Source organism: Salvia splendens, chromosome 19 (genome assembly GCF_004379255.2).
Source record: "Salvia splendens isolate huo1 chromosome 19, SspV2, whole genome shotgun sequence".
Classification (NCBI taxonomy): Eukaryota; Viridiplantae; Streptophyta; class Magnoliopsida; order Lamiales; family Lamiaceae; genus Salvia; species Salvia splendens.
Window position 1 is genome coordinate 17,119,488 of NC_056050.1, and position 27,856 is coordinate 17,147,343.

Here is a 27,856-nt window from a genome sequence, read left to right on the forward strand (position 1 = left end):
ATATGGATCCATTAGATCGATTAACTTTGGGGGAAGAATAAAAGAGTTGATTTGAGATGAAAATTGGAGTGGAAAGAGAGATGATTTGAGAAGAATAGATGTGTGTTTGTATGTAAAATGGGGATGAAATAGGAGTATTTATAGAGTAAAAAAATAAAAATAAAAATAAAAATAAAATTAGGAAAACGGTCGAAAAACGGTAATATTACCGTTTTCGAATTTTAAATTTTTTTATTAAATAAATCATTTAAAAAAATGATTTATTGCATCAGCGTGACGAAACTCACTCGCCGGCCGGTGAGTGGGCGTCACGCATCGCGCCGGGCGTCTCGGCGGGCTGGGAACGAGACGGGACGCTGCAACGCGTCCCGCACCCTTTTCGTCACCGAGGGACGGGATTTGAGCCACCCACGTAACGCGTTGCAGGTGGACTAAGTGTTACTCCAGTTTAGTAGTGTTGCAGAGGAGTGGAATGAATTCAACGCCTAGTTTTTTGTGGGTAATGGTGCAGGTCAAACCCATGTAAAATTTCGAAATCCAGAATATAAAAACCCATAAATTTAGACTCACTAATGATTCGGATTTTCGGAGAGACTTCAAAATCAAAATATCTCTCTCTCTATCGCTAATGCTGGCGTAGATCTCAATCTGCAATTTCCCATTTCCGGTCGAGATTCCCCTAATTGAGCTGCGAGCACCGAAACTGGTTTCACTCGTTCACCAGATCGAATCCAAAAACATGGGGAATTCGTCGCCATCGTATAAATTTCGAGGGATATCATTCCTCGCCGCATTTCTCCTATTCATATCCCTCTCCGTTCCTCTAATTTCCGCTCAGGTACATGTTTTTGTTATGATTTTATGTGTGCATAATTTGATTATGATGCTTCGGATTAATTTAGGAGAATGGAAGTGACGAGTCGAGTACTTCAATTAAGGATCTGGGCCGGCGTGGTAAAGTGAGTTCTATTTGTTCCAAATGCTTATATTCTATGAATGGAGTTTGACACGCATTTATTGAACTCATTGGACAGATAATTGTGGACAGAATAAAGACCGGTATCAACGAAAAAAATGATCTTGATTCTTATGGTGTGGATGTGGACTCTGGTCTTGGAATCTTTGATGCTTTCTTTGCTAGTTTATCAATGATACTTGTCAGTGAGGTTAGTGGACTCGGTTTCACAGGATTAGCTTGCTAGATTTTCTTAACTAGCACTGTTGAATTTCTCTTATGCGTGGATTGTGATTGGTATTTTCTACCGGTTTTATCATCTTTGGTGTTGAATATCTGATTGTAACTGTGAATGAAGAACTTGTTATTTTTTATATAACTGTCCGTTCTTGTGATCACTTGGTTTTATATTGTTATACTTCATTCTTCTGATCTTCTCTTGGGATGATGGTTCTGATGCTAGATTGGAGATGAAACGTTCATCATTGCAGCTCTCATGGCTATGCGGCACCCAAAGTCGATTGTTCTATCAGGTGCACTTAGTGCCTTGTTTGTGATGACGGTAAGCCTGTATTCCTTCTATGCTTTGTTACAGGGATTGAATGTTATGGGTTCATAAAGGTACATTTGATGGATGACACTAATTATGTTGATATCATACTTCTACCAGATACTTTCAACTGGTCTTGGTAGAATTGTTCCTAATCTGATATCGAGGAAGCATACCAATAGTGCAGCTACAGGTTTGTTTCTGCTTATCTGCATACATGTGACTTAAAGGTTTGTTTTATTTGTCTTTGGAGGGGAGTAAATACAAAAATGCTCAAATGTGTCAAAAGACTCTCTGAAACTGAAACTCATTAAGGATCTAGCTGAAAGGAATGTTTTTTAGTAGCTAGCTTCCTACATAGGAACAGCATGCTCATTTGTGAGTGGTTTTCTTTATGCGCAGGTCGTTTATAAATCTGACATGAAACCCTTATTGCAGTTCTTTATACCTTTTTTGGTCTCCGACTACTTTACATTGCATGGAGATCTGACCCGAAAGGTTCCCAGAAGAAAGAAATTGAGGAAGTATGTTGAAGTTTTCAATTTTGATCTATTAGTCCTTTTATTTCTGCTTTCCTGTCTCCTTTCTTTACTGTCTTCAAGATTTAGAACTTTATAGTATTTTGATATATATGGTCTCCTCATGTACCTATTAATCTATTATCCTTTTCTGTAAAACTAAATTATTATGCTTTGGTTTTATTGTATTTATGCTGGTGGTAAGTGTTTAACTGTTTATTTCTTTTTTTTCTCTTGAAATGTGGAATGTGGTGGTTAAGTCAATTTACTCTGATATGTGTCATAGCATGATTCACTTGCTGTTTTGTTAATCTTTTTTACTTCTAGTACCTGCACTGCACTTCTATTGTTTCTTTACTGAAATTCTCCCCAAAACACCTGGTTGCGTAAATTTCTTATGCATAGATCAACTTTCTGGAGGTTTTTTTTGTTTGCATCTCAACTCTATTTGTATGATACTCTATGGGCTGGTTCTAAGACTAATTGGTCCAGGTAGAAGAGAAACTTGAAGCTGGACAGGGGAAGACAACTTGGCGACGTTTCTTTTCTAGATTTTGTACACCAATCTATCTAGAGGTATAGGTTAATATTATGTTCTAGTTTTACATTATACTACTGCCACTTTAAACTGTTCTAGTTTCACATTAAACTATCTGGAGATTCAAGTCTAGACACTAATGTTTTTTCCTCTCCCCTATGATTTTCTTGCAGTCATTTATATTGACATTCTTGGCAGAGTGGGGCGATCGCAGCCAGATAGCAACAATCGCTGTAAGTTTCTCTACCTTTTTTTGTAATTTACTTCCAATGTCAGATTTGCTGCTCCCAAAGTGGCTATGATAATCTTTTTGAAATATGTTGGTACATGATCTATTGAAAGGCCAACGTTGTCCATTTTCGTAAGTCAACAAAAATGCTACCAGTCTTTTCCGATATTTATATGTTGGTATCTGGTGCTGAGACTTACAATTCAGTCTTTGTGAACATGAGCACGTTTGCATAACAAAGTTTAGTTACAGTTGTTTCTTAACTTGAAAAGTTATCTTCTTCCTGTGGTACAGCTAGCCACACATAAGAATGCTGTGGGAGTTGCTGCCGGAGCTACCATAGGGCACACCATCTGCACGTCTGTCGCAGTGATTGGTGGAAGTATGCTGGCATCTAAGATTTCACAGCGAACCGTTGCTACAGTTGGGGGCCTGCTTTTCCTGGGCTTTTCGTTGTCCTCGTACTTCTACCCTCCTCTATAATGATCGCAAGTTTTGTAGATTAACTTGATACTGCCTGCCTAGTCATCATTATTCAACCAACTTTGTGTGCCTTCGTTTTGTATAGATTGGAAGTATATGTTTCCCATCTTCGACACCAATTTCAAATTCATTATTAATACAATAGGTTACAAGTTGTCCATATGATCTCTCTTGTTTCCATTTCCAACTAGTAAAAATTTCAAAACAAACTATTTGAATTTTGCAGATTGTAAAACTCATCAATTGATCATAGCCTGTGATTCGACACCAATTCTCAAATTCTTGCCACTCAAATATTGTTGAACACAATTAACTGCCACTGACTATGTTGTAACTAAATTCCCTTGCTATTCAATGCCATGATATAATGGTGGCTATCTGCGATCCAAAGAAACAGCTCTAAAGTCTATGGCGCTATGCTGGTTTGGTAGACGACGGCAGCTAGTATCTTTAGATGATGATGGGGATATATTACTTGCACGAGATGAAGAATTTTGTTTACGAGAACATGATCAATCTTTTCAAAGAGGTTTGGGAAGCATATCCATCGTGTTACTTGCTTCACAAGAATGTTGAGACGGCGAATTGGGTGTCCAACAAACTGCTTGAACTAGATCCACACCAACCCGAGCCTTATCTTCTTGCCTCTAATACTGTCTCAGCTAACGAAGCGTGGAGGAAGTGAGGAAACTTCCTGCTCTGGCTGGTGCATGCTGAATATCATGTGCCAATTGCAGCATAAATGAGTAAAAGGGAAGCAAATTTCCACTTTGGATTTGTAGACGTTGATATCCAACTTCAGAGTTTACCAATATAAGATCCATAGTGTTATTAAAATAAAAACCAATTTTTTCGTGTAGCTTAGATCAACTTTCTATTAGCAGTTATGTATATATAAAGAAGCTTCAACCTCGTGAGCCTTGATTTTGATTATATATAGGTATGGACTAATGTGTGTACAAAGTTTTAAGGAATGAATTCTGCTTTTCAACTAATTAAGAATCTAGAGGAGAATTTTAGAAGTTTGCTTGTTTATCACTTCTTTCTGGTGGAATTTAAAGGCTACGTATCCATTTAGAAAGAAAGGAGAACAAAAAGGAAAGAGACACATATTCCTGAAGAAAATCTCACCACTCACTTTCTACAATCCAATCTCTTACTCAGTGTTTAGCACACAAAATAAAGGTGAAAGAGCACAACGCATTGTTAGCTTCGTCTTTACGAGTGTGGGAGTAAAAGCAGGAACCCACCATTTGGGAACTAACAGAGAGAGAAAAAAAAATTGTATGTGTAAATTGAAAATCTAGCAATCGCCAGTGAGCATATTAACTCAAATCACCTTTCGTACTTGGAGTCATACACTTGAGTAGATATTGACTCCCATTCCTCAGTATAATTATAACTTAAAACTAAAGCCAATATGCAGCATATATATTCTAACAATATGTGTCCAGAACTCATAACTTGTTTCAACATGAAGGATCGATTGGAGAGATTCGTACTCCTGCCCTTTGCTGCAGGCTGCATCTCGGAATCCAGCATTCCAGTTGTGATGCACCAATCTAAAAGATCAAAGCATGGTACCAATTCAGCTCTTTCTCCTTCCATACAACTATCGTCTTTTTATGTGTTACCATGTTTGAAGCTAACATTTTGCCATGTCTATGAAGAAAAAGTTGAAGAGGGAAAAAAAGACAAGGAAGAGGGATGTTTGGACAATGAGAAAAGTTTATCGGGTCAAAACTGGAAGACCTCCCTCCCAAAATTCCAGAAGGCGTTCAAGAACTTGTCTCAGTTATTTGGTAAGCTACGTGACTAGTACTCTCATATAATCTATAAACAGCATAACTACTGAATTCAAATTTGTCCCTTGATACCTTGACTAAAGAGGTTTCTTGAATATATAATGAACTTATCATGAGGATTTTAGATGAGACAAGTATTGACTAGAGTGTCAAATATAAATTACCGAACCAGATGTTTTCTAAATCCTCTCTAGCTCTGGAGCCTTTTCTATGCACACATACACATCTCCGACATAATATATATACTATGTATTTGTTTTCAGTGTATAAAGATGAGCAGGAAGCAGAAACGGGGATGGAAATTGGATTACCGACAGATGTGAAGCATGTGAGTCACATAGGCCTTGATGGCTGCACGAATTCAATCTTTTCAATGGGCTGGGCTGAACAGGAGTTGATCGATCTCCATTCTTTCCCTCTGTCAGAGCTCGAATTTGCCATCAAAGCGCAAGCTGAAACACCCAAGATAACGAGTTTGCTAGAAACCAAATGTCATTCTAATAATAATTCCATTGCCCAATGAGAGTGTTACACTGGTACACTGAAATCTAAATGTATGCACCAGCAAAACAGCATCTTAGTTTCTACCAATTTTTTTACTTGTTGGCTGTAGTTATGATTTGTTGAGTGAAGCTATTCAATAGATACATAGGAGAGTTATACAGAAAAAAATGTAAGACAACTACTGATGTTTGATTTTAATACAAAAGCATATAGAGAGATATCCATTGGATTTTGCATGGGACTTTTTTGTACGTCGCAATGAAACTCACGGGCTACAGTCTCTCACTACTTGAGGTGAACACAGTTCAGGAAAGTAAACAAAAACCAACAGATACCTATTCAATAAATGGCAAGCAGCAAAACATGAGCTATATTTCTCAGCCAATGAAAGAGATGGATTGTTTTTCTCTACCAACATTTGATCAAGCCAATTTTTCCCCAAGCAGGAGCAAAATGCCATAAAACAGAGGACAATTGTACCAGAAGAATACAAATTTACCTCAAAGCACAAACCAACAATTGCAAAGAGGCACAAACAACAAGAAATCAACAATTTCAGCCATATATATATTCACAGAAAGTCACAGCAGCTAATTAACCTAATTCATGAAGAAGGAGATGAAATGCCCTCCAAAATGAATTTGTGAATATCATCAATGAAGGAATGATGAATCGGCCGGTCCTCCCTCCTCACATACTTTTTCCCCAAATCCACACCATACTCACTCAATCCAACCTCTCCACACCTCTTCCACAGCATTTCCCCAAATTCCCTATGCGCGCCTCCGCATCCTTCAATTCTTCTCCTTCAGCAACAGCTACAGCCACCGGTAGTCTCTCGTAATGGCCCCGCTCCACGCCTTCAAGCTCATCGAGGCGGGCTAGCCCATGGAGCGAAGACACGGAGTAGAGCTCCCCCGGACCCGGAGACCCGACCCGGGCAGATTGACTAAATAGGGGATGCCGTGGGGCCCGCAGACCAGTGGAAAAGCTTCCACGTAGGCGGCGGCGCCCGTTCGGATAAGGGCTTCGAGCAGCGAGTGGTTGTAGAAGCCCCGCTTGAGAGTGCCATAGACGAAGATCAGCTCATCTCCTCCACCCGCCATTGCTGAATTTTGATAAAAAGAAAATAATAGTAGTAACTGCTAATATACCCAACTAAACTTAGGACATTATTCACGTGGACTTAATAAATACTTAAAAATCTAAATTTTGGCATTCTAAGGTGTCAATTTAATCTTACTGAAACTGGGAAAAGGAATTTCACCTCATATCTCTTCCTTCTCAAATCATAAAGCTCTGTATTGATGGTTTTAGATGAGTTAAGATTAACAATTACAGGTCTATTAACATCACCAAATTAGCTTGCAATATAGTAGGATTGATCTAGAACATGATGGATTCACCCAACGAATCACTCAACTCAATTAGCTTGCAATATACTGGACACATGATGGATTCACCCAATGGGTTGATCTTCAGTGCAACTATTGCCTATTTTTCCACCACCTTATTAACCAATTGATTCACTATTTTTATTATACAGTAGTTTTGATTAAAAAAATAATTCTGCGATTTTTATAATATGCTCCTATGGGGGTGTGATCAATGGCGGATCCAGAAACTGGAATTCGGGGGGTCGGACATAGTAAACAATATTTTATTATTTCCAATTTTATGGTGTCTTTTCGTTGCTTCCTTCTTCGCCTTCGCCGTCGTCCTCATAAACCCTACTAAAGTAATCAAACAACGTGTTGTAAATATCATTGTCGTCGTAAATACATTTTCATGCTTGAATATGTTGTCTAAATAAGTAGCCTACAAATCACAATTCGCCTTAAACAATATTCATCCTTTTTTTTAACTTCATTTACAAAAATTTTAATTGTCAAATTTCATAATTTAATAATAAGTCTTTTAGACAAAAAACAATAAAATGGATAAATATTTCGTTATTGAAAATAGATATTTGACATTTAATTAAAATTAGATAAAAAAAATACTACTCCTGATGGTCTAATAATTAATTAAAAAGTTATGAAATTATTTAGCACAACTTTTTATATTTTGAAATTATCTATTTTAATTACTTTTTATTAAAATAAGATAGATATGTATATATAGTTATCAATCCATTATTTTTGAAAAAAATACTTACAGTATTAAATTTTATAGGTATTAATTTAGTATTAGTAGTCATTACAGTTAATTAATTACTTTAATTAGTAGAAGTACTCATTTATTAGTGATCTCAAAAGTTAATTAAATGAGTTATTAAAATTGAAAATTAAAATACGCAATCAAAAGATATAAAAGTGATTCAAATAACCAAATGTGTGGGTCCCACAATGAGTCATTTTTTCCTTTTCGGTTTCATCTTCTTCTTTCCCTCTTCTCGCCTGAAACTCTATTTTCATTCTCTGCATTTCAGTTTTTTCAAATTCTTCCTCTCATTTATTCAAACTTCCTACTATATAAGAACAGTGACAACTCTCTTTCCCGCTCCGGCGCACCGTGGGGTCGACGGTGACTTCAAAAGGCGGAACTAAATGGAGTTCGGTTGGCCGGCAGTGGGGTCGGCCGACCCCGTTCGACCCCACCTGGATCCGCCACTAGGTGTGATCAATTGCTAACTCACTCATTGATGGCTAACTACAACTAATTTAACACCATAAGATTTAAAAGATCTAATGACTTATAAATTGCCACATGTAAATTCATTTTTTATTTTTTTAATATTAAAAACTCTAAATTTAGGGTTTTATATCAAAATGTCAACACAGTGAATTGAATATATCAACACCATGTTTTGAATATGTCAACACAGTTTCATATTGACATTTTACATGTATTAAGTTGACATATTTTGTTAGTTATATTGACATTATCTGCTTGACAAAAAATACGAAAAATCATAAAAAAAATCAGATTTTGATCTCGAAACATATGCAATTGAGATCTCGTTGGAAGCCTTATTAAATTATCTTTAATTTGATATATGTTGGGGGAGTGATCAGTTGCTAACTCATCATTTAATTGCTAACTACAACTAATTTAAGACCATAGAATTTTAGAAATCTTGTGGTCTAAAATTTGCCACGTGTAATTTTCGTTTTTATTAATTAAATCGAAAAAGAAAAAAAAACTACTAAATTAGGGTTTTGGATGAAAATGTCAATATAGTGTTTCAAAAATATCAACACAATGCTTTGAGAATGTCAACACAATGTTTATATTGACATTTTACATGTATTATATTGACATATTTTATATACTATGTTGGCATTTGTTGTTGTACGAAAAAATTGAAAGTTTTTGAATTTTTTTTAAATTTTGACATCGGAACATATGCATGTGAGATCTCGTTAGAATCATTGTGAAATTATCTTTAATTTGATATATGTTGTGCGAAAACATAATTTAAATCGAAAAGGTTATTTGTGTTTTAAAGTTATGAGATATTTTTCAAAAATTAGTTATAACTAATTTGTTGTAAATTGACCTTAATACTCTTATTGACATTTTTTGTTGATTGTACTGACATTCCGAGGCTGATGATCTAGACCCTTGATTTGAATATCTAATGACTATTATTTAATTATGGTTAGCAATTAAGTATTGAGTTAGCAATATAACACTCTAATATATGTTATGTGAAAAAATAATTTAAACTGAGATAGTTATAAGAGCATCCACAATGGCGGCGAGCGGACCGGCTAGCCGATCTCTGGCGCTCGCCGAACCATTGTAACCGGCGAGCGCCATTTCAGCGAAAAATCGGCGAGCGCACGCCGATCCGCAAGCGCTGGGCGATGCGCTTGTCGGTCAACTCGCCACCATTGCAGGCTCTGGACCGGCGAGCGATCGACGGGCGATTTTTATTTTTTTTTAATTTTTGAAGCACTATATACGCGCGCTTTGCACGTCATTTTCATTCGCACCACTTGTTTTAACAAGTACTCTCTCTATCTTAATTTCTGTACAAGATCAATAACGAGAAATGAGCAACGTTGGTGGTAGTAGTGGTGCTAGTGTTGGGGATGCTGAGGAGTACGAACGTCGAATGAACGAAGCATTAGAGGCCTATACGAACCGTGAGATTGATCGGCTGATGCAGAGGGCCTTGCAGCCGGCGGTACCTCGACCTCGACCACGACCAGTTGGCCACCGCCGAACAGTGATTGAACGTGATCACGTAGCTGCACATCAGCGCCTATACGAAGACTACTTCGCACAAGAGCCGCAGTTCAACGCCAACCTTTTCAGGCGCCGTTTTAGGATGAGCAGAGCCCTGTTTATGCGTATTGTTAACGCCTTGGAGCATCGATATCTGTATTTCCGCTTCAGGCCCGATGCGATTGGCATACCCGGCCACACACCTATTCAAAAGTGCACTGCGGCAATCAGGCAGTTGGCCTACGGAGGCGCGGCAGACATGTGGGACGAGTACCTCCACATCGGTGAGACAACTGCCCTTGAATGTATGAAGTATTTCTGTCAGGGCATGATTGAAATTTTCCGTGATCAGTACCTTCGAACCCCTACCCCCGAAGACTGCCAGGATCTGATGCAGATGCACGGGGGAGAAGCATGGGTTCCCGGGTATGTTAGGCAGCATAGATTGTATGCATTGGGAGTGGAAGAACTGTCCCGCTGTCAGGAAGGGGTTCTACATGACCGGCTACAAGGGAAAGAATCCCACGATGATCCTCGAGGTCGTAGCTGACTACCGGCTGTGGATTTGGCATGCGTATTTTGGAATAGCCGGGTCGAACAACGACCTCAACGTCCTCAACTCGTCACCCCTTTTCAACGAGCAGTGCCAGGGCGTCGGTCCGGCCATTAGTTTTGTCGCCAACGGCAACCGGCATGATATGGGCTACTACTTGGTGGATGGGATATACCCTAGGTGGCCTGTCTTTGTGAAGACGATCAGATGCGCATCAGATGAGAGGAAGGCCTACTTTGTGGAACGGCAGAAGTCGGCGCGCAAGGACGTAGAGCGCGCATTTGGTGTGCTCCAGTCCAACGCGTTTGTGGCATATCGACTGCATTGCTGATATAATGCACGCCTGTATTATCATGCACAACATGATTGTCGAAGATGAAGGTGTACAACTGACTAGTTGGGCCAACGACAATAATGAAGCCGGTCCAAGCCACGGCATGGTCGCCCCCAACGTACGAAGTGGGGTCCCGCACGATGAAGTCGGCCTCCTCCAAGCACATGCCTACATGCGCCAAACGGATGCTCATATTCGACTTCAAAAGGATTTAATTGAAGAGTCGTGGGCGCGGAGCACTGCACAGCGTTAGTGTTTTTTATTATTATGTAATTTTTTTAAATGTATTTTTTTTAATCTAAATAAAATTATTGGATTTTCTCGTATCTGTGTCGTCAATTTAATTCTGTATTTTGTGTGATTGTCAATTATTCAGCTTATATAATTTTGAGTGATGCGGCTAAGCTATTGCTGGGCTATTTGCTTGTCCTGATGATGTGGCATGAGGATTTTTAGTGCTGATGATGTGGCATGAGGAGTTTGTGGTTGGGCTATGACTGAGCTATTGCTGGGCGAAAGCCATTGTGGGTGCTCTAATCATTTAAAGTTTAGAGATATTTTTCAAAAGTTAGTTACAACTAATTTGTTGTAAATTGACCTTAATACTCTTATTGACGTTTTTATTGATCGTATTGACATTCCGGACCTGATGATCTAAGCTGTTGATTTGAATATCTAATGACTATTATTTAATTATAATTAGTAATTAAGTATTGAGTTAGCAATATAATACTATCCTCCTATATACATTAGTTTAAATTAGTAAAAGAATCGAAAATTTCAAGTTCATTATAATACTTATTGTCAGTTCTAAAACATGTCTATGTTTATGTTTCATTGTAGTTTACAAATTTTAAATTATGGAGTAAAATTTAGTAACATGTCACTATTTAAATTGTTCAACAATTCAAATTATCAAATAATATTCTTATAAAATTCACTATTTATTTCTTGCGTATATTAATATGCTTGTTTATTTGTTGCATTTGATTATAATTATAAAATACATACTGAGAGAATAGAGATAGAGCACATAGTGAATGTTCGTGTGAGTTTTAGTTTATTGTAGCTGGTTTTATCGTTGTAGTATTTTTCTGTAATTGCCATAAAATTGAGTTTTCTATTCAAATTTGATATGGATGGTATGAATTTGGCAACTCATGACAAACTTGCATGCAATCAGTCTTGACGTGTTGGTTACCGCTAGGGTAAACACATGGGTTGCAAGCTTAATTGGACTACATTTTCATCAGGTTAGAAATTTTGAACACAAACTTCTAAATTTAGTGAATGATTCAAGTCAGTATCTAGACAAGCATATTTCTTTTATCTTTCTATCACCACTATCCTGCTAGTGCAACCTCAGAGTCGCCACTGAAGTTGTCACGACCGCCCTACTAGGGTATAATAAATGTGGCGATCGCGACTTAAACAGACTTAAATATAACAAGGAAAATAGGCTAGGGTTTCATCAAAAAGGTTTGACCAACATATTAAATGAGTAATTAAGTACAAAACAAGATGAAGACTCGGGTTTAAATAATGAGTTGGGCCGGAAATTAATATTCAAGGAAAAGATTAAGAGTTTGACATTATCCAACAAGACTTTAAAAATCCAATAACCGAACAAATTCAAGTTCAACCCCAATAGCTAATAAGTAAAAGAAATATCGCAGCGGAAACGACCAAGATAAAGAGTGAAGTCATGTGTGAAGACACGACGACACTCGGAGTTTCAAGACAATACTATCAATTTGTTTAGTTTGCTCAACACCGCCAACCGCTCGTCGCCGCTCAACCTGCACATAAGAAGAACACATGCAGGGCTGAGTACTTATAAAAATACTCAGTGGACTTATGCCGAAAATATTTTTAAAAAAAGTTGTTATTTATCATGCCATACGTAAGTAACCATCGGGGTTTAGCTTTAGAAAGGCCCGAGGCACTCAAAATCATTTCCCATTGTAAAAGTCGACTGATCAGTCATTTTCCCATAGACGTTAGCCATATCTGCCAATACATGACAAGGAATGCGGCAGCAAACCAGGTCACTAGACCGGCCAGCCCGTACGCTAGCACACGATCTACCATAGGTGTACACTAATCCAAGTAGGGTTTGCTACGAGGATCCGAATTCGATTTAAATAATAGTGGCAAAAGCCGCCTCAGATAGGCACGTTAAAACAAATCACGACATGATAAACATAGTGATTTCCATCGATAAAGTAATTAGGACATGGTCCGTAGTTAAAAGAAAGCCCACCTCGACCGTTTAGACCTTAAGTACATCTTTCCCTTTGTTATCACGCTTCGTGCACGAGTTATCACCTTTGATAATAGCATGTATCACCAATCAGTCACAAACATTTACTCATAATTATGCATGTCCCCACGTTTTTCCTTTATCCCCATCGACAAAAGGAAACACACCATAGCATACATCCTTGAATAACACATCACTTCATCATAGAGTGGTTCTTAAGCATTTATATAAATCATGTATATCATTTCACATAACAACATAGTTGCTTTTGTAAAGATAGAAATCTGACAGCACTGCGACATCATTATGTAAAAAACATTAAAAATTCACACGACTTCCGTTGGGGCTAAAATTTTACCACACTGCAGTAGACTCATCAAATAACTTCCAGTTTAAAAAATCACGTCAAAATAACCTTTTTAGGTCGGTCGAATTAAACCTACTGGTCGGGAAAACATTTTCGGGCAGAACTGCGCAGTTAACTTCAAAAATTCACCAAAACTTCATCTTTAGTCCAAATAGGTGTAAATTCATACACAACACAGAAGACACCATGGAGTTTACTCAGAAAAAAGAATCGGACAAAAAGGAGTTCATTTGGTCGGTTAAAAATGCGTCGGAACCTACTGTCCAAAATCACAGTTTTTCATGTTTCAAAATTTTAATTAGGGTTCTATCCCCATTCATTCAAACACAACCTTTTCATGCTTCTAACACACACATATGCTTAAAAGAGCCTTCACACTCATGGTTGCATATAATCACACATCATTCACCAATGATTTATTTAGACTTCACGAAATTGCATTCAAAATGCATACACACATACAAACACAAGTTTCCCCATCGATTAAACCCTTAGATTTGAAATCCCTACACTCACTAGATGCATGAGGGAAACAAAAGAAAAGTTGGGATGGAGAGGATGAAGAATATAGGTTTGATTGTACCTTCTTTGATTAAAACGATCGGTAGAACAAATATAAATCCCGATTCTTCAACAACTCTTGGCAAGAATGGAAGAGTTGAGTAGAAGAACAAGTGGAGAGGATTGGAGAGGGGAGATGGGCGTGTGGAGGGCGAGAGAGACGTGAGTTTTGGGGGCTAGGTTTAGGTTTTGGGTTTAGTCTTCCCTTCCTATTTATAGGATTAGAATAGGCTCTCAAATAATTAGGAAGATTTGGAGAATTAATTGCATGAATATTTGAAAGAGATTAGGGGAGATTTGGGGGAGGGAATTAACGTGAATTTGGGGAGGAGTAAGGTGAGATTTTCGAAAATCATGGCTAATTAATTAGCCTATGATTTTATTTAGTATTTCACGGAGTAGAATAAAATAATACGGAGCAGAAAAATTAATAACAAATCCTCCCACAATATGGAAATAGGCGTGTGATTTTAGCCCCTCCCACAAGGAAAATTTTCCAAATCTCTAATGGAATAAAGTAGGCAAGATTGGCTAGAATATTTATTATTTATTCATGGAAAGAAATAAGTAAGGAATCAATTATATAATAATTAATTCCTCCTCTCCCAAAAATTAGGAGATTTCGAAAATCTCCATGAACAAGTCATAGGGGTCGAAATTTCCATGGAGGAAATAAAGAATAATTGGCTTTGAATTTAATTTGGATAATTATCCCAAGTAATTAATTAAATCCAGGAAAAATAGAATTCCTCTCCAACAATTCATGGTGGTCGAAAATTCTAAATAAAAAGGCAAGACGAAAATTGATGATTCTATTTAAATCTCACTCCCCGAAATAAAATATAATTTACGGCAATATATTTCATTCCGCATCAATTAATTAAGGCCACATCATCAATCAACGAATTTGACTCGGTCAAATCAAAATTAGGTCACCAACGCAAATACATAACAATTCGTCATTTAATTGCGGCAATCAAAGTAATTAAAGCAAACGTCTTAGGGTTCGAAAAGTGGGGCGTTACAGAAGTTCTACTCTCTTCTCCTTATTTATTCTTCACTTTGGAATGAGATTTTGGATCATCTTCACCATATATTATTTCAATATTGTATTTTCCAGATATCGAATGTGTTTATTATGTATGGTATAAATTCAAACTAAGCTTGGAAAAGTAGAGTGTATAGCGATGAGTCAGAAATCATGTAGGTTTGACATGCGTGGTATGAACGGGTTGAATTCATGTAATGTTGATGACATCCGCCTTCATGTGTTGACATGCATGGTGTGAATTGTATGATTCATACCATGCATACCAAACTTGCACACGCAATGTGTATCAATTATTTTGTTTTGTTTGGTGGTGGATTCGAGATTAATAATAATTTTGATAACATGATAATTAACCAAAAATAAAATAAATCTTTCAATTTATTCACTAACAAAAATCAGTTTTAAACAAATTATAATTTTTAATTTAAAATGTCAGTTTCATAACTATCCCCATTAACTCCCCTTTAATATATGTATAGATAGATATATAGGGTTTTGATCTATGCAAAATTAGATTTAAATACAGAAACGCCGAACAAAATCATACGTAGGGCATTTTTAGGTCATTGTTAGTTTTTTAGGTCATTTTAATAAAGAATGACCTAAAATGATCTAAAAATGACATCAAACCCAAATTTTATATTCATTAGTTTTTTATTAAGATAATATATAAATAAATCGGAAAACTTAAGTCATAATAAGAAATATTATAGTACATTTTAAACATATTTTAAAAATTTTGGATTTTTTATGTTTCATTTAAATTTTACAATTCTTAAATTAATTTTTTAATCATTTCATAGTTTTTTTATACGTTAATTCATTTAACAACCTAAAATTTATCAAATGCAATTCTTATTCAATATAGTATTATATTTTTAAAAATTTTATACCTAGTATTATTTTAGTTTAATTATGCATTCCAGAATTGTCCTAATAAAATATTTTGAATTCTATAATATGAGTTACTATCTTCTACAATTATGCACTCGAACGCAGGATCACATAATGATTTTTATCGTCAAGATTAGGTGATTCGCCCATTGAAGAGATAGACATGTTAATTTTCGTTGTTAAATTTGAGATTGATTAGCATATTGGAGTAGCCCAAAATCTCTGATATTTTAGAAGTTAGCCTATAATCCAAATAAGGTTTTACCTTGTAGTTGGCCAATTAACTGAACTTTATTTAAATATAATATATATATTTACATCTGATCTGATTTTCTTAATTATGATCAGCTATTATTTATATTATCCAAAAATGTTACTATTTCAAACTATTTCCGCAAAATCAATTTGTCCATTCATTCCTTAAAAATAGACGCTCTTATAGGGAGTATAAAAATAATCTATTTTTATTTTAAATAATTTTTTAAAGGTGAGTCTCATTCTCTCTAATTACACATTCTATTTCTTACTATATTAATTGTGTGTAAAAACTCATGTACCGAGGAGTATTACGAGTATTCAAAATGTGGAGTAATTAAAAAGAAATCTTATGGGTAAATAGGAGGAGGAGTAGTAGTATTCTTCTATTCGTGAAAAAAATCTTCGGCTTTTGGTATTTTAGGATGCCTGCGATTTAAAGTTTTACTTACTTTTTTTACATTTTAAGTAAATGAACCACACCGTTCAATTAACTCATTACACTATTATAAAAATAGAGTCAATATTACACTAACTTATTTCCTCATTTTTTTTCATAAAGTTAAACAAATTTTCAATTTCTTTTTTGTAAAATCAAATACTCCTATTTTTTAAAAATCCGTGTTAAATGGATGAGACTATAAATGGTTACAAAATTATAAATAGGCAAAGAGAGTTTATACAGTAGGTAGGGCAAAGTTCCTTTGAATTGTTGAATTCCGTTTAGGCCCCAAATCAAAATCTGCTCGCCATGACCGGAAAAGCCAAGCCGAAGAAGCACACCGCCAAGGAACTTGCCGCCAAACTTGACGCAGCCACCACCAACCGCGGCGGCGGCAAGGCCGGCCTCTCCGATCGCACCGGCAAAGAGAAAGGCGGCCACGCCAAGCTGGAGTGCCCCCTCTGCAAGGTCACTGCCCCCGACATCAAGTCTATGCAGATCCACCACGATGCTCGCCATCCCAAGATCCCCTTCGACGATTCCAAGCTCAATAATCTCCACTCCAACGTCGTTGCCGAGACCTCCAAGCCTAAGCCCGGCGTCCGCGGCAGCTTGAAGAAGTGAACTTTTATAGGAGTATTTCCCTTTTCCCCTGCTTCTACTCTCTTTTTGCAATTCAACAGGAGATCGGGAGAGAGAAAGGAGAAGGAGCTGCTGCAGCTGCCTGTTGTCTGTGGTTATACAATAATTGGCGATTGCTCTATTATCATGCTTGTTTCTGACTTGTGTATTCATACTTGCAGCTGCCTTAGCTGGATTCTTAAATCCATCATTCTACTTGTGTGTTTTTCCGCTAATCGATATTGCTCTTAATTTGCCTCTAATTATGCCAATATTTATCGATGCAACGAAGTTTTACCTAATGTAGAGCGTAGCGGTTATGTTGCACTGAAGTTAAAACAATGGCTTTTTTTAGATTTGAGTTTTCATTTATGAAGATAGATAAGAATGAGATAATTCTTAAGTGTGGTTACATGATGTGTTGGTCGGATTATATACTACATCCTTATACATGTCTACGTTCTTCCTCGTCCCGGATTCAGGATATATATATTCTCTGGAAGTGCCAATAGTTATGTTGACTACTAATTAGATATTGATCTTTATTATAGCAAATTCCATTTGAAGAGTGTGCCGCATGTTCATGTGAGTAGTGTATTGTTGAAGCATATCATAATGTCTCACTGAGAGTGGTGGTTGGAGTTTCTTAGATGTTAATGTTGAATCAGTTGACTTGGATTGTTATCTTGGAGCATTTAATTTGGTGTGTGTGTTTTGCTAAACTACATCCTGTGATAGCTTTCATAAAAAATCTTGCATGAGTTGAGTCCCTCAATCCATGGCTGGTCAGTTTCCTAGATTCTTATAGTGTTTTATTTGCTATCAGCTGTTTAATTTACGTGTAATAGTGCCATGTAGCTTGTTTAGTTGTCTCTTATGCATCTACAAAGTACAAACACACACGAGATACCTCAAGGAGAATTGGTTCCTTTGTTTACATCCTCCATTTAGCTTATCTGTAGCTCAGTCCTGCTAAGCTCTGTAGAGTGTAGATCTTACATAATACTCCTAGATAGTAATTTATGTGGAGTAGCTGAGTGCAACTAATGTTACCAGGAATATCTTGTAATCGTTATCAGCTAGTTATTCAGTGTCAAGTAATTATGGTTTCAGGGGTGATGCAGGAGCAGGACTTCCCTCACCTGCCTGCCTTAAGGAAATAGGGCTTCTTGGGTGTTGAATTCTCTAGATGTGTTGTAACAAAATATAGAAGACAGTGATCTGGTTTCCAATTATAGGGATGATTGAGAGCTCCAATAGTAGCATGTTTCAGTTTAATGCAGAGTTGAAGAGTGTGGGGTTATTGGGTGTTGATAATTGCTATGCTGTGAAGTTTCTTGATTTCCATTTGAACTGCATATATCAGTTCTTGAAAGATTGTCCACGTGGGACCTGTGCCTCATTTTTGTACCTAATATGAATCTTTGCTTGTTGGCGCAGTTAAGGGTGGTAGGTATACTATGGGGTGGTTGTATGAATTTGGTACTCCTATTTAGTTCTAGTTTGTATAAGAAAAGGTGGAGACTTGTGGAGGCTCGAGGCTAGTTGTGTGCTTGAAGGGGAATGTGTATGTTGGTGAAGAATGAAGGTCTGGAGATGATTATTGAAGATGGGTTTGAAGCAATAGAAAAAAGACCATGGTAATCCGTCTTTTCATGTGATTGTAAGATGCCACTTGTTATAATCTCCACCTGCATTTCTAAGATATTAAGAAAAATTGTTGTTGCCTTTCTTATCCTAATTGCTTGTATAGTAAAATTGTCTCTTTGATTTGGATGGATACCTAGACTACCTATTCGATTGAGTCATATTTTTTGTGTTGCTCATGTTTATCTTATTTTTCATCTATCTCCATAAATTCGCATTGAGACACAGGAAAATTTTCTAAGATGGAGGCTTTCTGTATCTTTTTCATTTTTGGAAGTTTGTACAGAAATTAGGAATTTGTGATGCAGAGATTTAATTTGGTCATTTGAAAAAGAAAGCAGAAAATTTGTTACAAACACAGTTAATCAAAGACTAATCATTCATTCTATAACACTAGTATATGAGTGATGTGTGAAGTAAAAATTAGGAGCAAACAGATTCAGAATCACCAGAGCCTTCTTGGAGGCTGCAGGTGATGCTAGACGCTTGAAGAAGTGCAGCCTTCCTTTTACTTCTCCTCGTCTGCCATCTCTCTAGAGACTCAGACACTTGCCTCTCCTCCTCTCGAGGCTCCACCTCTTCGTAATGCTTCCCCCCACCGCGAGTGGCCGGGAAAATCACGGGCTTCAGAAACAAGACGAGGAACATGACGAGCATCACAAAAACGTACAAGCTCGTCCAAACCGACAAGGTCAGCCTCCACCGATACACGACCTCCTTGAGCCAAGGCGGCCTCGACCGCACCACGACCTCCGCATCATAGAACTGCGGGAGGGCCGTGGTCCCCGCCCGCGGGAACAAGGTGAGGCGGATGTCCTCTGTGCGAGGATATGCCGCCTCCCTGTGCCTCAGGGCCGGGAAGGTCACCCTCTGCGTCTCGCTCGTCATCCCAAACACCAGCGGGACGCCCATCAGGAACGTGCGGGCGTACCTGATCGGCCAGCTCCGGAAACGGAGCATGCTCGGATAGCTCGACCTCGCGATCACGCCTCCTTGCGCCGATATCAGCTCGGCGCTCAGCTGAAATATGCCGACGTCTCGGTTGTAATCGGAGTCGGGCATCAGGAGAGACAAGGTGACGAAGACGGTGTGGCCGGGCGGCACGGCCTGCCCGTTCCCGAAGGTCAAGAGGGCGGTGGGATGAGCGTCGCTGTAATCGAACTGCACACTCTCCTTCACATAAATCGGCTGCTCCGCCCACGAATTGACCAGCCCGACGCCTACCACCGCGGCCGCAACCATGGCCGCGATCAGCACCATCAAGACGTAGGCAGCCGCGGCCACGCCCATAGCCACCCTCCCTAGGAGGGGCGTACCGCCGCCGCCGCCGCCCGTACGCCGGAAGAAGGGCGGTGTGCAGTAGGAGAGGAGCTTAGTGCAAAAAAGGAAGGGGGTGGGAAGCTTGTAGGTGTCCATGAAAGCAGAGTTGCAGTGAGCAAGACAAGAACAGGTGTAATGAAGGGGGAGGGTGAGACCAACTGCAACACCATGCACATTAGTGATCCGACACCTGTACTCAACCGACTGTTCGCCTCGTAAACTAATCTTATCTTCTGTTCGGTTTTTTACTTCAAAGTTTAGTCTGTGATATCGTATTTCGGTTCGTCTTTACATAATTAATCAATCTCACCTCCATTCAATAAACTACTTTCATTATAAACAAATCTTATTTTAACTTAACCGATATTTAATTTTCAATAGAGTTAATTAAACTCTAGTTTCTTGAGAGGATCTTTGAGGCGAATTTTCAATAGAGACAATAATGGGAGTTTACTGCTAATTGATTAAATACGATATGCTAGACCTCTGGTGATTAATTATTTATTGTTCTTGTTTAATGAGTTTTAACGAAAGTGTATTGCCTGAATATTTAATGTTTTAAAATAATTTAATAAGTTTTTATTAATACTTGATTAGATCAAATAATTATTTTATAATTTATTTATCTAACAGGTTAATCAATTAATTAGAATTGATTCATAATGTTTAAAATAAATAAAGTTAAACTACTTACTTGTCTTGTTAATAATTTTATTAATCAAACCCCTTATAAAAATTATTTTGGATTTTGGCAATTAAAAACAACATAAAATCCAATATTAATGTAGTTATAAAATATATCTGAAGTTTATCTTATATTGTATTTCTGTTAAATCGAATACGGCCTAATATAGTGAATTGCTGCAGTTATACTCAAATTATCTAAAACGAGAGGTATGTAAATTTTATTATAAATATATTGCTATACTCAAAAAATAATTATACCTAAAAGAGAATACGAACCAATAAAATTTATTGGAAATGTTATTCTAATGATGGCATGTCATATGGAAACAATTTATTTTATATCTAGAATTATGTAGTAAAAATATCTATAGAAAAATATCTAAATAAATACAATATACAAGATAGGAGCACATAGTTTTATAGTCTATATAAGTGTTCAACATTTTGAAGATGTGAGAGAAATAAAGTAGTAAGTTTTTTTAAGTTTAGGTCAAATCACTACAACTTTGTTTTATGCACACACCACTACACTTTTCATTCTCCATTGGTGATCTCAACCTAGACAACAAGCACACCCATGTCGTACATTTGAGCCGAAACGACATTAAACTTAGAGGGTGCGGCCAATTCGATAGCGCGCGCACCACAAAAATATGTCATACACGTGCGTATGAAATGTGAGACTTGTTTGCCTTTATCAATTCCTTTTTCTCCCTTCCACTCAATGCCTTATATATGATGTTTAAAGATTTAGTAACACGAGTATATGCAAATGTGATATAGTCAAGTAATATAATCATTAAGACTTCATTTATACTCCAAACTTTATCCGTTCAAATACATGTCATTTGTACCATAAAAAGTACTAATATATAACAAGATTTTATGTAGTGTAACCATCAAATTCCAAAAAAAAAAATGCAATGTTACCTTTAAAACTAGACAACCTATATATATGCATTGTAACCATCACAAGTCACATAGTTAAAAATTATAATATATAAGGAAATAGTGAAAATCAATTGGGTTGTCTTGTGATTGGCCATGAATTCCCAATGTGGTTTTATATGGTTAACATTCACACTCAAATGAAGAATACTAAAAATATTATCATCTACTTTGTCAAATTTTGGTCAATCCCTTAAATTTTAAAAGAATCAATTACTTATATCACAACTTTAACATTTTTCTTAATCGTCTTATTGATTTGAATTTATGGAGAAATTATGTATGATTCGGAAGTCAAAATACTTTAGGCTAATCTTATATTCTATAACTTTCATTTTAAAAGTTAATGACTTTAGTAATATACAAATTTGCAAAAACAGTATAGATTACTGTCTTTTAATTTTCTCCCAAATTTAAATCAATAAGATAATTAATTAAAAAAATGTCAAGTTATTATATTAACCATTCTTGAAAATTAGAATTGACCAAACTTTACATTTATTGAAAGGGTCATTACTAATTTTGTGCTCCATGTCAATCTTGGAGGACCAAAATGAATTGTGTAAAAGTAAATGGGACCAAAAAATAAATAAGACACTTAATGCTAAAATTACTAAACACGACGACAGACTAAAGAAAATAGAAACGAGAATTAGAGAGATGCAGATCTGAGAACTCAGCAGTGATTCGTGAGATCGCAGAACCCATTCGCCATCGCCCGTCTCCGGTCTATCACTCGGTAACTTGGTTTTCATATTGTTCCGTCCAATTATTCATTCATGTTTGTTCTAGATCTGAATTGCCTGCCATTTCGCCTTTTATTTGTGAATTTTTGAAGTACATCGACGATTTCTTAGTTTGGTACTTAAATATCCAGTCTTTCGTGTTTGTGTACTGTCTTTGTATATGGCTGTTGATGCGTGAACACACAATAATGGATCTATTCGACGAGGTTGATGATTTTAGTGGGAGATAATTTTGGTGTTAAAATGGTGGGGGCGTGTGCTACTATGTTCTGATATGCTAATGGATTATGCATCTATGCAGTTTCTGTTAATCAATTTTTTTGATTCATTGGTTTCCTGATTATGGTTTGTGTGTGCATCTGATACTGCTTGTGTGATGCATTAGCTTCTCCCTTTTCTAGGTTGTAAATACTTTTTCACATTTCCTACATTAAGTCAATTCACAAGTCTGAAGAATCATTTGACTTTTGAAAATATATTTCATGCCCGAAATCTTGTTAAAAGTATTGTCATTGATTGATTGAATAATTGAGCTTGATTTTACCAGATAGCCCCTGTCCCTAATGGAAAAGACATGTTCGTTGCTTGTGCATTTTGACAAGGGTACCCCAGCCCTTGCTAATGAGATCAAGGAAGCACTTGAAGGGAATGATGTTCCAGCTAAGATTGATGGCATGAAAAATGCCATCATGCTTTTGCTAAATGGTGAAACCCTGCCTCAGATTTTTATCACTATAGTGAGATATGTGTTGCCCTCTGAAGACCACACCGTTCAGAAACTGCTTCTGCTTTATTTGGAAATTATTGATAAGACTGATGGAAAGGGCCGCGTATTACCAGAAATGATTTTAATCTGCCAGAATCTTAGGAATAATCTTATCCATCCTAATGAATATATCCGAGGTGTCACCCTGAGGTTTCTTTGCCGGCTCAATGAAGTGGATATCATCGAACCATTGATACCCTCCATCCTTGCAAACTTGGAGCATAGACACCCTTATGTCAGGAGAAATGCCATTTCTGCTATATCGTCAATTTACAAACTCCCAAATGGTGAGCAGTTCTTGGTTGATGCACCAGAGACTATTGAGAAGTTTCTCTCGACAGAGCAGGATCAATCAACTAAGAGGAATGCATTTTTGATGCTTTTTAACTGTGCCCAGGATCGTGCTATTAACTACCTATTGACCAATGTTGACAGAGTATCAGATTGGGGTGAGTTGATGCAGATGGTTGTTTTGGAGCTGATCCGGAAAGTTTGTAGGACAAACAAGGCTGAAAAGGGGAAATATATTAAGATAATTATATCTCTATTAAATGCTCCTTCAGCTGCCGTTGTCTATGAGTGTGCTGGAACCCTTGTCTCTTTGTCTTCTGCTCCAACTGCTATTAAAGCTGCAGCCAACACATATTGCCAGCTTCTTCTTTCACAGAGTGATAATAATGTCAAGCTCATTCTGCTCGATCGCCTGAATGAACTCAAGTCTTCCCACCGTGAGCTTATGATTGACTTGATAATGGATGTCCTTAGGGCACTGTCTAGCCCAAACCTTGATATTCGAAGGAAAACACTTGATATCATTCTGGAACTGATTACTCCTCGCAATGTCTCTGAGGTGGTTCTTACTCTGAAGAAGGAAGTCATGAAAACTCAAAGTGGGGAGCTTGAGAAGAACGGGGAGTATAGACAAATGCTCATTCAAGCTATCCATTCTTGTGCTATAAAGTTCCCTGAAGTGGCAAGTACAGTGGTCCATTTGTTGATGGACTTCTTGGGAGACAACAATATTGCCTCAGCGATGGATGTTGTCATTTTTGTTAGAGAGATCATTGAAACCAACCCTAAGTTAAGGGTTTCTATTGTCACCAGACTTCTGGATACATTTTATCAAATTAGAGCAGCTAGAGTTTGCTCCTGTGCTCTTTGGATTATTGGAGAGTATTCCCTATCTCTTTCTGAAGTTGAGAGTGCTATTTCAACAATAAAGCAGTGTCTTGGGGATTTGCCCTTTTTCTCGGTCTCTGAAAATGAGGACGCTGCTGATTCTTCAAAGAAACCCCAGCAGGCTTCCTCAGTCACTGTTTCATCTAGAAGACCGGCTATCCTTGCCGATGGTACTTATGCAACTCAAAGTGCTGCCTCTGAGACTGCTTTCTCTGCTCCAGCTGTTGTTCAAGGATCTTTGACCACTGGGAACTTGAGATCCCTTCTTCTGACTGGTGACTTTTTTCTTGGGGCAGTTATTTCCTGCACTCTAGCAAAGCTCTGTCTAAGATTGGAGGAGGTTCAACCATCAAAGGTTGAAGTGAATAAAGCTTCAAGCAATGCTTTATTGATTATGGTCTCTATGCTACAGCTCGGGCAATCTTCGGTTCTTCCGCACCCAATTGATAATGATTCATATGACAGGATTCTTCTTTGTATAAGATTGCTGTGTAACACAGGGGATGCTGCAAGGATGATTTGGCTGACGACTTGCCGCGAGAGTTTTGTCAAAATGCTCTCTGATAAACAGCTTCGTGAAACTGAAGAAAGTAAAGCTAAGGCTCAGGTTACTCATTCACAGCCTGATGACCTTATTGATTTCTACCATTTGAAGAGCAGAAAGGTAAGTAGCTGCATCTATCATGTGCTATATGTTTGTTATGTACCATAGTTCCTCATGCACACTTTGTTTTCTTCCATCACATGCTTCCTCTTTCCAAGTAATATTTGTTCGCAAAAGCCCATCAAATGCTTTTAAACTTTCAAAAATTAAAATTTGGCCTGCTATGACATCATCATCTATGAGTTCTCGTTCTTCATTTTAGAAAAAACTCATTCTATCTGTCATAATTGTCTTCATACTGGTTCTCAAGTTTCTGAATGCTTTTAAGTATATGTCTAATGTAATTTATTATCATGAAAATATGCTGGCACTGGACTATAACACTCTAAAACATTGCTGCAATATGGTGATTCGTTTTGTGGTGAATTTTAGATAAGCGTTTTATGTGTATCATAATTGTCGAAATTCCAGGGGATGAGCCAGCTAGAGCTAGAGGATGAGGTCCAAGATGATTTAAAACGTGCTACTGGGGAATTTGTGAAGGACGCAGATGATGCAAATAAGCTGAATCGTATCATTCAACTCACAGGATTTAGTGATCCAGTTTATGCTGAAGCTTATGTGACAGTTCATCATTACGATATTGTCCTGGATGTCACAATTATCAATAGAACAAAAGAGACCCTTCAGAACTTGTGTTTAGAGCTAGCAACAATGGGAGATCTCAAACTTGTTGAGCGTCCACAGAATTATACTTTGGCTCCTGAATCAAGCAAGCAAATAAAAGCAAACATTAAGGTTTCCTCTACTGAAACTGGAGTCATATTTGGAAATATTGTCTATGAGACATCAAATGTGCTCGAGCGAACTGTTGTTGTCCTCAATGATATCCATATTGATATCATGGACTACATATCTCCTGCCGTTTGTAGCGATACTGCTTTTAGGACCATGTGGTCAGAATTTGAATGGGAAAACAAGGTACTGTTGACACTCTGCAATCAGGGATTATCATCTTCCTAATTGGGTTTCAATGTGTGTGATTTACTGATTTTGATGGAATATTTACTTTATGTTTAGCCACTTACTCTGGTTCCTAATGCAGTGATAGCTTATATGAGTCTGCACAAGTATAATGAACTTGAACCGGTTTATCGGTCCTTTAGACTTACACTGCATAGTGCATATGCATTCTTTCATTCACTTTTAATGAAACTGACTTGTGGTCGTTGAAATAATTTCTGGACTACACCAATTTTATACTTTCATTTTTTATTATTGATTCCATATAACTCGTAGCCCGACTTTGTCTACCTTTCTTCCCTTTTCTTTTTTGTAGTCATCCTCTTTTTTTTGTGATACAACTTTCTTTGGCTCAATGCTGTTTCCCTTTCCAATTTCATTCTCTTGTTTTTTGCAGGTTGCTGTAAACACAGCAATTGCAAATGAAAAAGAATTCCTTGATCATATTATCAAGTCAACCAACATGAGATGCTTAACGCCGCCGTAAGTAATTTTATGAGCTCTAGTTTATTCTCTGCTGCTACTATACCGGGAAAAGCTTCTGTGGTGTTTTTGGTTTTTGAATGGAACCTAGCATTGCTAAGAGGGCAATTCAACTAATTTGTATCTGATATCAAATTATCACTGCTGAATAAGTGACTCCGCTGTCAAACATGTGCATGATCTTTATATTGTTTATGATAGCTTTTATCTTAGAGAGGTGCTGACGAATTAGGTTGGCTTTATTGAATTTTGTGATCACGATTATATTCTTGCCAGACAATGTAGTCCTTTCATCTGATGCAGGAAACACATGTCCAATACAACTTCATGCGCAACAAAGATGAATAATGAAATTCAGCTATTTTTATTGAACGATCAGTCTTTGTTTTATTGCTTAAATTTCAAAACAAGACCAGTAGAAAATAATATTGAATGCTCCACTCAGATAATCCAGTCTTCACTCATCAATGACTTTTCATTCTATTTAGTATCGTAAAAATGTAATGGAGTACTTATATTGTGTTTGCATGGTTATCTGCAGTTCTGCTTTAGAAGGTGACTGTGGATTCCTGGCTGCTAATTTGTATGCAAAGAGTGTATTTGGGGAGGATGCTTTGGTAAATGTCAGTGTTGAGAAGCAGGCAGATGAGAAGCTGAACGGATATATTAGGATAAGGAGCAAGACTCAGGGAATTGCGCTCAGCTTGGGTGACAAGATCACTCTCAAGCAGAAGGGAGGAAGCTGATGGTAAATACTATTGACTTTTTACTTAAGCGTAACTTTGTTATGCAACATATGTTAAGCTGATTCAGACACAGACAGAGCAGTAAAGATTATCTTGTTGCTACACCCATTTCCAGCTACACACCTTATAAATTTCCCGCTATGAAAATCTTCATAAAGAATGGTTTATAACTGGCTTCCTTGTAGCATTGTCGTGTTTCTGTTTTTATTGATTGTTTTGTTTGATTCAAGTTATTTTGTGATACGATGTTCAGGTTTTGTGTTCAAGTATTTCCGACTCATCGATGCTCCTGTGGAAAAACACCTTGAGAGGATAGAGAGAGTATATGTGGGGATGCTACACGATATGAGACAATTGAAGTTTATTTCAGTTATATTCTTTTTGTAGAGCAGATTGGGAAATGATTTTGGTAATATGTAATGCACTTTTACATTTAAACCAGATTTAGTGTTCTATATATTTTCGGTCTGCAAAAATACATTGAGAATCTTAAAGCCGTGTTTGTATTACTTCCCATCGCCGACTGTTGATTATATAGTACTCCTACCATTTAAATAAATATGAAATTGTTGTATGTTGGGCTCAACATCATCTTGCTCATTTTTTTG

General features: G+C 37.2%; 5 protein-coding genes, 1 long non-coding RNA gene and 1 pseudogene across 9 annotated transcripts; 4 read left to right on the plus strand and 3 right to left on the minus strand.

Moving 5' to 3' along the window:
* The first annotated feature begins 504 nt into the window (after positions 1 to 504).
* Positions 505 to 3,435, plus strand: LOC121779923 (GDT1-like protein 4). Of its 3 annotated transcripts, none has more exons than XM_042177396.1 (9): positions 505 to 838; positions 903 to 959; positions 1,035 to 1,166; positions 1,419 to 1,517; positions 1,626 to 1,698; positions 1,944 to 2,029; positions 2,516 to 2,599; positions 2,735 to 2,794; positions 3,085 to 3,435. In XM_042177396.1, the coding sequence occupies exons 1-9, from the start codon at positions 740 to 742 to the stop codon at positions 3,271 to 3,273; spliced, it is 879 nt and encodes a 292-aa protein (XP_042033330.1). In that variant the 5' UTR covers positions 505 to 739; the 3' UTR covers positions 3,274 to 3,435. The 3 variants fall into 3 exon arrangements, with proteins under 3 accessions (XP_042033330.1, XP_042033331.1, XP_042033329.1); XM_042177397.1 differs by having other exon boundaries at positions 903 to 954; XM_042177395.1 differs by having other exon boundaries at positions 505 to 954.
* A 1,161-nt stretch (positions 3,436 to 4,596) lies between these two features.
* LOC121778273 lies at positions 4,597 to 5,524 on the minus strand. Its single transcript, XR_006045647.1, has 2 exons — positions 5,390 to 5,524; positions 4,597 to 4,835 (listed from the first exon to the last, which is right to left on the minus strand). It is a non-coding gene; the product is annotated as an uncharacterized LOC121778273 (long non-coding RNA).
* On the plus strand, positions 4,694 to 5,802 carry LOC121778271 (CRIB domain-containing protein RIC4-like). Its single transcript, XM_042175591.1, has 3 exons — positions 4,694 to 4,853; positions 4,944 to 5,075; positions 5,342 to 5,802. Exons 1-3 carry the CDS (start codon positions 4,694 to 4,696, stop codon positions 5,599 to 5,601), a joined length of 552 nt encoding a protein of 183 aa, XP_042031525.1. The 3' UTR covers positions 5,602 to 5,802.
* A 123-nt stretch (positions 5,803 to 5,925) lies between these two features.
* LOC121778272 lies at positions 5,926 to 7,057 on the minus strand (annotated as a pseudogene).
* A 9,650-nt stretch (positions 7,058 to 16,707) lies between these two features.
* LOC121779388 (protein METHYLENE BLUE SENSITIVITY 1-like) lies at positions 16,708 to 17,335 on the plus strand. Its single transcript, XM_042176728.1, has one exon. The coding sequence runs from the start codon at positions 16,788 to 16,790 to the stop codon at positions 17,100 to 17,102; it is 315 nt and encodes a 104-aa protein (XP_042032662.1). The 5' UTR covers positions 16,708 to 16,787; the 3' UTR covers positions 17,103 to 17,335.
* Positions 17,336 to 19,035: 1,700 nt separating this feature from the next.
* LOC121779387 (seipin-1-like) lies at positions 19,036 to 20,368 on the minus strand. The gene has a single exon (XM_042176727.1). It carries the CDS (start codon positions 20,160 to 20,162, stop codon positions 19,170 to 19,172), a length of 993 nt encoding a protein of 330 aa, XP_042032661.1. The 5' UTR covers positions 20,163 to 20,368; the 3' UTR covers positions 19,036 to 19,169.
* A 1,936-nt stretch (positions 20,369 to 22,304) lies between these two features.
* Positions 22,305 to 27,834, plus strand: LOC121779697 (coatomer subunit beta-1-like). 2 transcript variants are annotated; one of them, XM_042177069.1, is made up of 6 exons: positions 22,305 to 22,440; positions 22,995 to 25,056; positions 25,468 to 25,977; positions 26,417 to 26,502; positions 27,044 to 27,250; positions 27,502 to 27,834. In XM_042177069.1, the coding sequence occupies exons 2-5, from the start codon at positions 23,011 to 23,013 to the stop codon at positions 27,246 to 27,248; spliced, it is 2,847 nt and encodes a 948-aa protein (XP_042033003.1). In that variant the 5' UTR covers positions 22,305 to 22,440; positions 22,995 to 23,010; the 3' UTR covers positions 27,249 to 27,250; positions 27,502 to 27,834. The 2 variants fall into 2 exon arrangements, with proteins under 2 accessions (XP_042033003.1, XP_042033002.1); XM_042177068.1 differs by having other exon boundaries at positions 22,343 to 22,440; positions 22,999 to 25,056.
* Positions 27,835 to 27,856: the final 22 nt, after the last annotated feature.

Coding starts and splice junctions, on each gene's coding strand:
- LOC121779923 (XM_042177396.1), top strand. CDS start 740: ATGGGGAATTCGTCGCCATCGTATAAATTTCGAGGGATATCATTCCTC. Junction 960..1,034: donor ATCTGGGCCGGCGTGGTAAA/GTGAGTTCTATT, acceptor CTCATTGGACAG/ATAATTGTGGACAGAATAAA. Junction 1,518..1,625: donor GTGCCTTGTTTGTGATGACG/GTAAGCCTGTAT, acceptor TACTTCTACCAG/ATACTTTCAACTGGTCTTGG.
- LOC121778271 (XM_042175591.1), top strand. CDS start 4,694: ATGCAGCATATATATTCTAACAATATGTGTCCAGAACTCATAACTTGT. Junction 4,854..4,943: donor ATCTAAAAGATCAAAGCATG/GTACCAATTCAG, acceptor ATGTCTATGAAG/AAAAAGTTGAAGAGGGAAAA. Junction 5,076..5,341: donor GAACTTGTCTCAGTTATTTG/GTAAGCTACGTG, acceptor ATTTGTTTTCAG/TGTATAAAGATGAGCAGGAA.
- LOC121779388 (XM_042176728.1), top strand. CDS start 16,788: ATGACCGGAAAAGCCAAGCCGAAGAAGCACACCGCCAAGGAACTTGCC.
- LOC121779387 (XM_042176727.1), bottom strand. CDS start 20,162: ATGGACACCTACAAGCTTCCCACCCCCTTCCTTTTTTGCACTAAGCTC.
- LOC121779697 (XM_042177069.1), top strand. CDS start 23,011: ATGGAAAAGACATGTTCGTTGCTTGTGCATTTTGACAAGGGTACCCCA. Junction 25,057..25,467: donor ACCATTTGAAGAGCAGAAAG/GTAAGTAGCTGC, acceptor TCGAAATTCCAG/GGGATGAGCCAGCTAGAGCT. Junction 26,503..27,043: donor ATGAGATGCTTAACGCCGCC/GTAAGTAATTTT, acceptor GGTTATCTGCAG/TTCTGCTTTAGAAGGTGACT.